We start from the raw sequence: 13,536 nt of genomic DNA, 5'->3' as shown, positions 1-13,536 counted from the left end.
AGGTTCGGTCTAAAATTCAAACCCGTCTGGTTTTAACATGGGCCTCTATGGGAGGGGACCAGTTTTTTCAACGTTTTTGACAATATTAGTGCATCTACTGGTTCAAATCTCTTGAATTTTTAATGAGACGTGTATTGAAAGGTTTGATATTATCCTGTAAAATTTAAAGTCTTCAGCTATAATAGTTTTTTTTATAAAAAATAAAAATCATCACATAGTAGAGAAATTGAAGGATTTATTTTGGACGGGCTTCTAGAGCGCGTGCAGCCAGCGTGCGTGATCAAGTGGGCTATGGAACTACTCGCGTTTAACATTGCGGATTTTCGCAGTTTGGATTTATACTTTATATATTTATGGTTTCATGGGCGTGAGTAGTAAACAAAACGAGGTCAAAGGTTAAGGTGGCTGCTGAAGTATCAAAGCATTGTAATTCCGTATTTATTAATTCTAATTAGTGTAATCTCAATTAAAATGTCAAGACAAACGAGAGTAGCGGATTCTAAACGAGTTGTAAGAGTTGCTATTATTATTATTATTAGTATTATTATTATTATTAAATCCGTTTTTCATCAAAACCAAAACCTCCCATCTCTAGAACTAGGCTTAACAATGACTCTTTCCATTACCACAACTAATTTGCGTAATTAATTATAGAATTCTGAATTATTTACGTTAACCTACGGTGCTCTTGTTGCTCAAATCCTGAAAGATTACGAGAATGACGATGATGTCAATAAGCAGCTTGATAGAATGTAAATAAATCTATAATTAGGCCTATTTTATAGAGCTATCTCAGTTGTGACGTCAGTGCCTAGGTGAAACGTCACAGGCTTAGCTTTAGCAGTTGGCGGCCATGTTTGGTACCGCTTTAGTTTTATGGGCAAATAGCATGGGTGACGTCACAATAAGGCTTCTGAGATACCTCTATTTAAAAAAAAATTATAAAATGATTTGTAATTATTAATTATAGGGGTTATAACATGGGCTTGCGTCTGATTGAAGATTTTTTAGCCAGAACAAATTCAGGGAAATGTTTGGACTTTAGGGACACTGCTGATAAAGTCCAAGTACAAATATATGTCACTAAATTAAATTAAAAAATGTTTTATATAACCTCATATTATTCCCATCATTAGATGGCCTTTAAACTCTATTTAGGAGTGAATCCAACCGTCACAAATTGGAGCCCAGCTAGTGACGAGTTTTCATTAATTTTGGAAACAAATCCTTTAGCGGAATTTGTTGAATTACCAGAAGGTCACACTAATTTAAAATACTCAAATATATTGGCTGGTGTTATCAGAGGGGCTTTGGAAATGGTATACAAGTTAAATTAAATTTTAACTGATAATTAGTTAAAATTAACTAATGAAGTTGATTGATATAGGTGCAAATGGAAGTTATAGTTTGGTTTATGCAAGATCAATTACGCGGAGATAGTGTGACTGAAATAAAAGTTAAATTTGTAAGGAAACTAGAAGATGCTGTACCAGCTGGTGAAGATTAATAAATTAAAATTAAAATTGGCATAACATTCCATAAAATTATTCTATAATCCCCCCTAAGCATCATTAAGCTTGTTTCTTTTGCAAAAAAACAAAAAAAGAAAGAAAAAAACAAACAAACAGACTTAAGAACAATTTATTAATTACTCTTTGTATCGTGATTGATATACAAACAATGTACATATATAAATTTACCATCAGCTTTATATTGCCAATAAATTAAATATTCAGTCATCTTCACCAATTTCTTCCACGTCTATATCTAATCCTTCTAATTCTTGAAACAAAGACTCGTCAACTTTAACTTCTTCTTCACCTAAAACAAATAAAAGTCATAATTATAGTAAAGTATAAGCTTAAAATAATTAGATTTAATTACAAACCTTCTTGTAAGAATTGTAGATCAGATTCGTTAAGAGTCTTATCATTCTCAAACTGTTCCCTTCCTGTCAATTTCTTTTCCGTTCCTTTTTCAAGTTTGGCTTGGAGTTTTTTCATTTCCGCTAATTCCGCGTCAAAATTAGCTTTCCATGCTAAAAAGCTTTCAATAGTAACTTTAACACCGTCAAATTTTTTCTGAAATTATATTAGTTTTTCTTTTTTTTTTTTTTTTTGTCAAATTAAAAATGGCTGGCAATAGGGTAATGGCAGCCCTCTGGCTTTGACTGTACTAAGGTCTATGGGGAAATAACATGGGGTGCCATTAGTCTATAATAATCATTAAATAATGTTACCATCTCTTCTTCCTCTTCCTTTATTTTGCGGTTTTCTTCCTCCATAACCTTCCGTTTCTTTGTGTTCTCCGCATGTTGTTTTAACCAATCAATGGCAAAGGATACTAAAGTGAAAACCATGACAGTTCCTAAGTTAATTGATCCCTGAAATTAATTAAACAAAAGGTTAGTTTATAATTTTGATTAATTATAAATAAGATTAAGCACTCACTTCTTCTTGTAAGAGTTCTAAAAGTTTTTCTTCATCTTCTTCTTCTAAATTTTCTGATGATTCTATTTCAATAATTGGCAATTCATCAGGGTATCTTTCTGTGTAGGTGAATTTGAGTACAGTAGCCACTAGAATCGCGTTAACCAATCAGATTTGATCATAAAGAATTGGATTCCCATAGAATAGAGGAAGAAATGGATGTACATACTAGAATCACATTCTTCAATTTCCTCATGGACTTCATCAGATTGTAAGGAGACCGTAAATACATGAAAGGGTTCTGTTTCTAAAACTAGATCATTCATTTATTTCCATGTGTCATTTTCATTTTGTTAATGAGAAATTCCGGATATGAGAGCTAAGCCTTGGCTATCAAAATTTAAACGTGCTAATATAGTAATATTCACCTTCAATTTCTGATGGAAATATAGCTTCCAACGCTTCAATTTCGCTGATCTGTTCTTCTTTATAGTCTGTCATTTTGTAAATTAATTTGTATAATAATTATTATTGCAAAAACTGTTTAAAATAAAAGCCTGTTAATGCAATTTTTAATGTCTATAATTTTCCGTCGTCTGCTTCCAGAACGCACGAGCCACGATGCACCAGGCTGGGAAATAAGCCTAATTTTTAAACTAGTCCTAGGGACCAGTGACCCCCCTAGGGTCCGAAATAAAAAACTGGTCTCCGGACTGGTCCCAGGCTTTGTTCTCTTATAGATTTGCAATTAATAAACTGGTCCCGAAGACCAGTAAGCCCCACTTTTTGAATTAAAAAACTAGTCCAAGCAATTAATAAACTGGTTTTGGACCAGAGGAAGTGTGCTATTTCCCAGACTGCAGATGCACCAGGCTGGGAAATAAGCCTAATTTTTAAACTAGTCCTTGGGACCAGTGGCCCGATATCATCCAACATAATAAACTGGTCCCCCTTTGGTTTTAAAATTAATAAAATGCGGAAAGTGGACCTTGATTCAAATTCTGTTAAAAAAAAAGATAAAATAAAAATTAAACTATTTAATTTCAGAATTGCTTTTAATTCAAATATTAATAATTATACTATACAAAGAAATTACAAGCAAACATTGCGTCATTTTGACTTTGTTTGATTTTTTTTTATTCATTTTTTTTTTTACAGACAACTCCTACTTTTTTTTGAGGGGAAAACATTAACTTGGTGTTATGTTTACATTTAATTAATTAAAAAAACCATCAATTGATTGGAAATTGGAATGTACCGGATTTGAAAAAATGAGATTCACAGAATAAATTGTTAAAATGAATAATTAATTAATTTGTCTAATACTATCTAGCGTTACTAATTACTAAACTAATTAATTAACCAGCTAAAAAAAAATTGTCACACTAATAAAATAGGAGTGCCATTAAATAGAGATATGTTGAAAGATTTTGTACAAAATATTTTATATAAAACTGCCCAGTAAACTTGTACAAATTATTTTGTTATTATTTTGTTATCATTTTGAAAATCATTTTTTTTTATTTTGCATTTATAAAATATAATATTTTGCACACACATGCACACATACACAAAGAGTGTAGAATATAAAAATTAATGTTTAATGTTTAATTTTAATTTAGAATAAAGAAAATTTCAAATTTCATTCTACGCATTGCACTAACAGGAAAAAAGGGGTAGTGTCATCTTTTGCAAAATTAATGCATGCAAAAAGTGACTTAATTAATTGTTTCTAAGTTAAATATTTTTTTTTCCCATTTAACCCTATCATACATACAAAGTTACAAAAACTACTGAAAAAAGACATTTAATGGTGGATTTCTTCACGAGATTCAAATTGTTAAGGCACGGAAAAAAGAATAGGGGTTTTATTTAAAGGGAGGGTGAAGTAGAAAATCAAGTGATTTTTTATCGTTTCTTCTACTAATTATAAGACCAGTCTGCATAGTGAAACATTCAGGAAATAAAATACTTCCGAATGATTTTAAAATTCAAATTAGGTTCAGATTTTAAGGATAATTTTAAAGAAGGTCCTCCGACCAATCGCGTAACGCCCTGCCTTCCATTTAACAAAATTCTCGTGGCACGTTCCGTGTCTCGCGCCACGATTATCACGTCGCGCGCGAATTTGATCAAACCTCGTGATAAATTTCATTCAACACGTAACATGCCACGAGAATTTTGTTAACAAAAAGGCAGGGCGTTACGCGATTGGTCGGCAATCCTTGTTTAAAATTATCCTTAAAATCTGAACCCAATTTGAATTTTAAAATCATTCGGAAGTGCATATTTCCTGAATGTTTGACTATGCAGACTGGTCTTATAATTAGTAGAAGAATCAATAAAAAATCACTTGATTTTCTACTTCACCCTCACTTTAAGGAGAATATTGGTTGGGGAAAAAAATAAAAGGTTAAAAAATGCAGCCTTATTGTTTTGTTGTGTTATTAATAATGAATTCCATTAAAAACTAGTTAGTTTTTTTTTTAACAATATAGTTAGTTCTCTCACTTTCAATGTCTTCGGAATATATATATAAAAACGGAATATATTGTGCATATTTATTTATCTCTTATTAATATTATTATTATTAACTTTTATTAACTTTAGGAGTTAATAAAGTTAATCTAATCTTGTACGATCATAAGCAGTTTTTTTATGGGTCTTTCTCTTCCTTCTATATAACTAAGTAGTTCCTATTGCTCCGTTTTGTTTTTTAATCTAATTTCGCCCCCTTTTTTTATACATACAAAGATTTAAATTTTTGTTTTGTTGTTTTTAAAATACATATTATTGTATTTACTATACAATATGTCATTTAAAATTAAAATTTAAAAAACAACTTTTTGAGTTGTTTTTTTTGTTGTCATTTGTGCAGATCCACTTATTAATTACTTAATTTTAATTGTTATTAATTAAACGTTATAATTTTTAACGTCACTCTCTTAATCTAATACTATTTATTTTCTCTTTAAAATTATACTTATCAAATATGAATTGATGCAGCAGTGTAACGAGCTTCTCCGTGCCTCCATCTCCATTGGCTTGGTCGGTACTAATTTTAGGGATTTAATAGTTTTAATAAATCAAATCACCCCGGCCCCCCCATTTTAATTAATTAATTAATTTAACTTACTCTAATTAGAAGTTGTCCCGAAGGTGACTGAGGATATTTGTAAGCGTATCCGACCCACAATGCAAATCCCAAAACAGAACAAACAATGATCAAAATAGCAATTACTGAACCTGCACCCACAGAATGTTTATGAATTTCTTCGGAATCTTCATCGCCAGCGACTAAATTAGATAAAATTATGTTAAATTAATTAAAAATTACTTCCAAACCAATTAAAAATTACTTCCAAACCAATTAAAAATTACTTCCAAACCAATTAAAAATTACTTCCAAACCAATTAAAAATTACTTCCAAACCAATTAAAAATTACTTCCAAACCAATAAAAATTACTTCCAAACCAATTAAAAATTACTTCCAAACCAATTAAAAATTACTTCCAAACCAATTAAAAATTACTTCCAAACCAATTAAAATTACTTCCAAACCAATTAAAAATTACTTCCAAACCAATTAAAAATTACTTCCAAACCAATTAAAAATTACTTCCAAACCAATTAAAAATTACTTCCAAACCAATTAAAAATTACTTCCAAAACCAATTAAAAAATTACTTCCAAACCAATTAAAAATTACTTCCAAACCAATTAAAAATTACTTCCAAACCAATTAAAAATTACTTCCAAACCAATTAAAAATTACTTCCAAACCAATTAAAAATTACTTCCAAACCAATTAAAAATTACTTCCAAACCAATTAAAATTACTTCCAAACCAATTAAAAATTACTTCCAAACCAATTAAAATTACTTCCAAACCAATTAAAAATTACTTCCAAACCAATTAAAAATTACTTCCAAACCAATTAAAAATTACTTCCAAACCAATTAAAAATTACTTCCAAACCAATTAAAAATTACTTCCAAACCAATTAAAAATTACTTCCAAACCAATTAAAAATTACTTCCAAACCAATTAAAAATTACTTCCAAACCAATTAAAAATTACTTCCAAACCAATTAAAAATTACTTCCAAACCAATTAAAAATTACTTCCAAACCAATTAAAATTACTTCCAAACCAATTAAAAATTACTTCCAAACCAATTAAAATTACTTCCAAACCAATTAAAATTACTTCCAAACCAATTAAAATTACTTCCAAACCAATTAAAATTACTTCCAAACCAATTAAAATTACTTCCAAACCAATTAAAATTACTTCCAAACAATTAAAATTACTTCCAAACCAATTAAAATTAGTTCCAAACCAATTAAAATTAGTTCCAAACCAATTAAAATTAGTTCCAAACCAATTAAATTAGTTCCAAACCAATTAAAATTAGTTCCAAACCAATTAAAATTAGTTCCAAACCAATTAAAATTAGTTCCAAACAATTAAAATTAGTTCCAACCAATTAAAATTAGTTCCAAACCAATTAAAATTAGTTCCAAACCAATTAAAATTAGTTCCAAACCAATTAAAATTACTTCCAAACCAATTAAATTAGTTCCAAACCAATTAAAATTACTTCCAAACCAATTAAAATTACTTCCAAACCAATTAAAATTACTTCCAAACCAATTAAAATTACTTCCAAACCAATTAAAATTACTTCCAAACCAATTAAAATTACTTCCAAACCAATTAAAATTACTTCCAAACCAATTAAAATTAGTTCCAAACCAATTAAAATTACTCCTAAACCAATTAAAATTACTCTAAACCAATTAAAATTACTCCTAAACCAATTAAAATTACTCCTAAACCAATTAAAATTACTTCCAAAACCAATTAAAATTACTTCCAAACCAATTAAAATTACTTCCAAACCAATAAAATTACTTCCAAACCAATTAAAATTATTCCAACCAATTAAAATTACTTCCAAACCAATTAAAATTACTTCCAAACCAATTAAAATTACTTCCAAACCAATTAAAATTACTTCCAAACCAATTAAAATTACTTCCAAACCAATTAAAATTACTTCCAAACCAATTAAAATTACTTCCAAACCAATTAAAATTACTTCAAACCAATTAAAATTACTTCCAAACCAATTAAAATTACTTCCAAACCAATTAAAATTACTTCCAAACCAATTAAAATTACTTCCAAACCAATTAAAATTAGTTCCAAACCAATTAAAATTAGTTCCAAACCAATTAAAATTAGTTCCAAACAATTAAAATTAGTTCCAAACCAATTAAAATTAGTTCCAAACCAATTAAAATTAGTTCCAAACAATTAAAATTAGTTCCAAACCAATTAAAATTAGTTCCAAACCAATTAAAATTAGTTCCAAACCAATTAAAATTAGTTCCAAACCAATTAAAATTAGTTCCAAACCAATTAAAATTAGTTCCAAACCAATTAAAATTAGTTCCAAACCAATTAAAATTAGTTCCAAACCAATTAAAATTAGTTCCAAAAACCAATTAAAATTAGTTCCAAACCAATTAAAATTACTTCCAAACCAATTAAAATTAGTTCCAAACCAATTAAAATTACTTCCAAACCAATTAAAATTACTTCCAAACCAATTAAAATTACTTCCAAACCAATTAAAATTACTTCCAAACCAATTAAAATTACTTCCAAACCAATTAAAATTACTTCCAAACCAATTAAAAATTAGTTCCAAACCAATTAAAATTAGTTCCAAAACCAATTAAAATTACTCCTAAACCAATTAAAATTACTCCTAAACCAATTAAAATTACTTCCTAAACCAATTAAATTACTCCTAACCAATAAAATTACTTCTAAACCAATTAAAATTACTTCTAAACCAATTAAAAATTACTCCTAAACCAATTAAAAATTAGTTCCAAACCAATTAAAATTACTCCTAAACCAATTAAAATTACTCCTAAACCAATTAAAATTACTTCCAAACCAATTAAAATTACTCCTAAACCAATTAAAATTACTTCTAAACCAATTAAAATTACTTCTAAACCAATTAAAATTACTCCTAAACCAATTCAACTTACTTCTGGCAGCAGCAGGATCAATAGAAATAGCTTCTCCCTTCTTTCCCGGTGGTAAAGTAACCAATTTAGGCGGTACACTAGGCGTTACGGTCGTATAAGTTGTAACAGTTGATTCCGTTGAAGAATAAGGATGTGACGTAACATTTGTACTGGTTGCTGAAGAAGGGGTAGTTACTGGTAAAGGCTTTTTATCTGTACTTGGTTTAGTGGGAATAGGAGCGGGAGTTGGGGCTTTGCATTTATAATCAGATGGTTTCTTAAAAAAAAAAAAAATATGATATATTAAATTAAATTTGGGTAATTACTAATTAACTAACTAATTAATTACAAATATAATTACTTCCTCATCACATTTGGCATTAATCCAATCTTGGCGGTGTCTATCTAAACCAGTAGAGCACCTACTAACAGTGTCACACCACGAACATTCAAATTAATATCAGAACTAATACAATCCTCGCAAGTGGAAAAGTTTTGGCAGGCTTTAATTAACAAAAATTACGTTAGATGATATTAAAATTATTAAAATACCCCCAAACTTGTACAGGGTTCGTACAAAAATTTTGGAATGAAATTCCTAGCTGACTTTTCCAGGTTTTCCCTGACTAAATTCCACAAATTTCCCTGACCATTTGCAATAACGTACATAGCTAACATGTACGAAAACCAATCTAAATTCACTAGAGTCATTTTTGCACGAGTTATTGTTATAAAAACAAGCCAATTTAAATCGTTTAAATTTAACTTAAGTAAAGCAATCATAACTGGAGCGAGCGAAGCGAGTTCCCCGAATTTGGGGCTCTGGTGAAATCTCAGACAACACATTTTCTGGTCACCCTTATACTGTTATCCAGACTTTAAATTTTCCTTCAATATATTTTTCCCTGACATTTCCCTGACTTTTAAGGTCCATTTTCAATTTCCCTGACTTTTCCCTGACCTTTTAGGCCCATTTTCAATTTCCCTGACTTTTCCAGGTCGTGTACGAACCCTGTTGTAAGAAATGTACTAAAACGTACTAGGAAGGGCAGTAAATAAATGCAGGTGTTATTTTGAATGTTAAAATGAGATACATCAGCTCGATGATATTCATAAATGGTTTTCCTTCTAATAACTATGAACAAAGTTCGGTTAAGTATACGAACTTAAATTGATTTGTATTAGATTTTTTTTTGGTGTTTTTTTTCCACTTACAAACAACCATTTTTTCCATAATATAAGCGTCAGAAAGTCCAACTTTAACTGGATGAGATTCGTCGTTAATGAGATTTATGGTAATGGGGACAGTCTTATAAACGAACTCTATGTCCCCTGATTTGTGTAGAGTTACTTGAAAAGTAAATGGGCCTTCTTCGAGGAAATAAAATAATTATTAATCAAGGAAGTAATCTTAATTATCTTAAACTAATACCAATAAAAATTAACAAACAGAAGACAGAAAAACATGTGAAGAATAATTTAACAAACAATCTGACCTTGAGATTTATCTTGTAAATAAACTTTTTCCCATTGAACAGTGAAATTATCTCCTATAAAATAGGATACCAAGTGTTTAGGAAAATTCCACCACGAAGTCTTCAATTAGCCTTATTACTGATCAGCGCCATCTACCCATAGCGGTGACTTTGAGAACTACTGTAAGCGGCAAGCCAATCAGATGTCGCTAAAATCTGGTGACGTCATTTTTGGTAAGACCCGAGAGTGCCAGTCAGTGACGTCACCAGATTTTAGCGACATCTGATTGGCTTGCCTCTTACAGTAGTTCTCAAAGTCGCCGCTATGGGTAGGTGGCGCTGATCAGGAATAAGGCTAATTCCCTCGTGAATATGTGAACATTTATTTATTCATGAGGGAATTGAATAAACTATTTAGCTTTTTACCATTTTCAGCATATTTAATGGTGGATTCATTATGAATACTAGTATCAAAATTAGCCATGAGAGGGGCTATGTATTGGGTAGCCGCCAACCAGGTATGCATATAATCTCCAGTATATAAAAATCCTCCAGTCGCAATAGTTATATTGCGAATTTTATGTCCATAAAATGGAAAGTCAAATGGTAAAGAAACAGTGGCTGCCCTGCGATGGGAACTTGATAGCATGACGTGAGTCTTGACTTTATTTTTGGGTAATAAGCTAAAATCAACCCAATGCGTGTTGGGCTCAATCAGTTGAATGAATGTAGAATTGTAATAAATATAATGCGCCTATATTCAAAAAATAAACCCAATTATTTTAGTCTGGGATTTCGTTTTCTTGGGAAACTTAATTATATTTACAGTGACATTTCCCTCTGTATAATTTTTGGGTAAATCATCTGGAAGATCGGGGAGGTCAGTTGTAACAGGTACTTCGTAAGTAGAGTTGCTAGGCTGAGGAGTTGTTGTCTTAGTTGTATTGGTGTCTATTGGTTTAGAACTCTCAGTGGTAGTGTCACCAGCAGGTATGGGGGATGTTGTGGTGGTGGTATTGTCTTTTAAGGCATCTTTTGCAGAGCTTTTAACTACAGGTTTCTTTTCAGTAGTTCCTTTCTTAAGGATTACGGGTTTCGCGTCTGGTTTATAATCGGGTGATTCTCTCTTTTCTAATCTCATAAATTTTAAATCGTGACCATCAAGTTCAAAACTTTCTCCATCACTCATCAAGTATTCATCTGAAATTAATTTTTACACGGATATCTTTAACTTAAAAGGTATTTCAGTGGCTTAAAACGTGATTTTATCAATAATAGATTAGTAACAAGGGCAAAAATCAATACTCCGTGTGATTTCTAATGTGCTAAGGATGTACAGCACATAACAACGATCTTAAGTGATACAGTGTCTCGCGAACACTATAAAGTTACCAAGAGTGCCACATAAACTTGAGAAATGCATGCCCAACTCAAAACTGGCGGAGTACAGTGACCACGACAGTTTAAGGTGACATTTCTAGTTCAACATACATTTTTTCTCTTTCCGTTTTATATCCCAGTGAGGGAAGAGCTTTTAACAATATAGGAAAACTGGTTCTGAAGTCGTAAAACTAGTGGGTCAGGGACTATATATATTCACAAGGGACTAACAAACAAAAATTCTTCATTTCCAGGAAAAGTTTAAAATGATTCTAAATTTCTACAAATTCTTGTAAGATATGTTTCACACTTTCTTTTAGAACCCCATCTTTATACCGAAGTTCAAAACCGTTTTCACGCCACGATTTTTGAACTATAAAAGCTGTCACTTTTACCAGTCCCCTATACGATTGCAATATCCATGGCATGGTATCGTGTGCACTGTTTTCGCGTGCATCACACTAAATAACTAACTAAATAACCGAGTATCAGCCCATAACTCCGTTGGTAATTACATAACCACAAGGAGTATAAAAAGTTTTCAAATAATAAAATAAAAGGCCCGTTTTTTGATTGTTTATAAAAACTATATTCATAGCTTCAAGTTAACATATTTCTGGTGTGATATTATTGCATTCAATGAAGCAATTAATTTCTCTAGAGCCTTTCAGTTTGTTAGCATTGCAAAATCATTGAAATTTCAGTTCCTTGAAGACAGCTATATATAGGTTATATTGTCTTTAAACTACAGTCTACATAGATAGACACATAATACAGGAAAGTTTTACTTCCTGACACTTGATTATAATACAACAATACAGTCATGATCTTAAGATTAGAGAACCAGAGAAGTGATTAGAGTCAAGGGTGATACTGATAAATTTGTGGGCAATAATTTTTAGGTGAAACAATTTTATGAAACATATTTTTTTCCAATATATTATTTTATATTTGTTTTTGAGTATATACTTTAGCAATAAAAATAATATCCATATGTTTATTATTTTTTTGGGAGACTAGTTACGCTTCAGAGAATTTAGTCACTTTGGGCAATGATATTATAAAAAATAGATTCCATATATACCCTATATGGTACCTGGTACCTTTCTATAAGTTTTTGCCTTCTGTTTTTCAAACACACTATGTTTAGAAATAACTATCACTACACAATAAAATGATAACCAATCCGAGGTTAAAATTTCCACAGAAATGTTTGCAATATATATAGTGATAATCTTGTTAGTTTGTTAAGCTTTCTATTTGAAATCAAAGTTCAAAGAGCAAAAAGTAAGATACCCGAAAATGCCTATTAACCATAGCTTTTTCTGTTACTATTACAAGATCAACGACACGGTATGACTCACACGTCGCAAATGTTTGGAGATAATAACCAATTTACCGTAATTAGGAATATTTGGGGACAGGAAACAAATCCAAAACAATTTAACAAGGCACTGAAGATGGCATTGCATATGGTACTTATATAATATACCCTAAGTGCTTAAAACCCTTTCACAAACTATATCCTAAAACTTTCAACCTAAAAAATTGATGAATCTGTTAAAGATATTTACCCACGCTGCAATACTACTATAAACCAGCTATTTAATCCCCCTAAAAGCATCTAAACACTATCAATTTTACTACAACTACATTAGGGTTACGATGCTGCACGCACTTTTAAGACCAAGGCTTAACAGAAATTCACATTCAAAATTCATAGCAATAACCGTAATTAAAATTTAATTTTACCTTTATAAGATCCAATCGTTGGATTTGGTAGAATAAATACGATGAAAAACGAGCATAATATCAATTGCAACAAATACATTTCTGGATCTTACAAACTTCCACGAACCACTCCGCTCTGACTCTCAGATCTCTACGATCGTAAACTTTATCGTCGTATGCAAAAACTAACTATCATGATAAAAGTTGGCACCAGGGGTCGGACTCCAGTCACACGACAAACAAACTTCACACTAGGGCGTAAAGTAGGGGAGTAAGCTTCCCTCACGCTGAGAAGTTCAATTGATACGCATTAAAAAACCATTTTTAGCAAACACTCTTAAATTTACATATATCCGTTATTACTCATATTTCCAAGTTTTTAGCTTAGAATTATAAAGAGGTGATTTACCTACTAATAAAAATTACCTTGTCACTCTATGGCAGCAGCGAGCTGCGGGATCATGGTGG

The 13,536-nt window shown here is 30.7% G+C and overlaps 3 protein-coding genes across 3 annotated transcripts; 1 reads left to right on the top strand and 2 right to left on the bottom strand.

Annotated features, from left to right (window-relative positions):
• The first annotated feature begins 352 nt into the window (after positions 1-352).
• On the top strand, positions 353-1,745 carry Bet3 (blocked early in transport 3). Its single transcript, XM_089843270.1, has 5 exons — positions 353-510; positions 655-752; positions 971-1,067; positions 1,137-1,319; positions 1,388-1,745. Exons 1-5 carry the CDS (start codon positions 472-474, stop codon positions 1,505-1,507), a joined length of 537 nt encoding a protein of 178 aa, XP_089699396.1. The 5' UTR covers positions 353-471; the 3' UTR covers positions 1,508-1,745.
• On the bottom strand, positions 1,626-3,040 carry LOC149661694 (RWD domain-containing protein 1). Its single transcript, XM_089843265.1, has 6 exons — positions 2,858-3,040; positions 2,659-2,742; positions 2,451-2,578; positions 2,240-2,383; positions 1,889-2,081; positions 1,626-1,821 (listed from the first exon to the last, which is right to left on the bottom strand). Exons 1-6 carry the CDS (start codon positions 2,928-2,930, stop codon positions 1,733-1,735), a joined length of 711 nt encoding a protein of 236 aa, XP_089699391.1. The 5' UTR covers positions 2,931-3,040; the 3' UTR covers positions 1,626-1,732.
• Positions 3,041-3,465: 425 nt separating this feature from the next.
• Positions 3,466-13,257, bottom strand: l(1)G0289 (plexin domain containing lethal (1) G0289). Its single transcript, XM_089843800.1, is given in 12 exon segments — positions 3,466-5,484; positions 5,566-5,726; positions 8,504-8,759; positions 8,844-8,938; positions 8,941-8,985; positions 9,523-9,537; positions 9,540-9,617; positions 9,698-9,853; positions 9,979-10,032; positions 10,384-10,711; positions 10,784-11,157; positions 13,090-13,257. Coding segments are annotated over 12 exon segments (1,710 nt in total). The 5' UTR covers positions 13,169-13,257; the 3' UTR covers positions 3,466-5,415.
• Between the last annotated feature and the right edge of the window lie 279 nt (positions 13,258-13,536).

This window comes from Phalangium opilio, unplaced genomic scaffold, assembly GCF_054372755.1.
Source record: "Phalangium opilio isolate 3A_F unplaced genomic scaffold, DU_Popi_V2 ptg000070l_1, whole genome shotgun sequence".
Classification (NCBI taxonomy): Eukaryota; Metazoa; Arthropoda; class Arachnida; order Opiliones; family Phalangiidae; genus Phalangium; species Phalangium opilio.
This window is presented reverse-complemented; position numbering and strand designations above follow the sequence as displayed.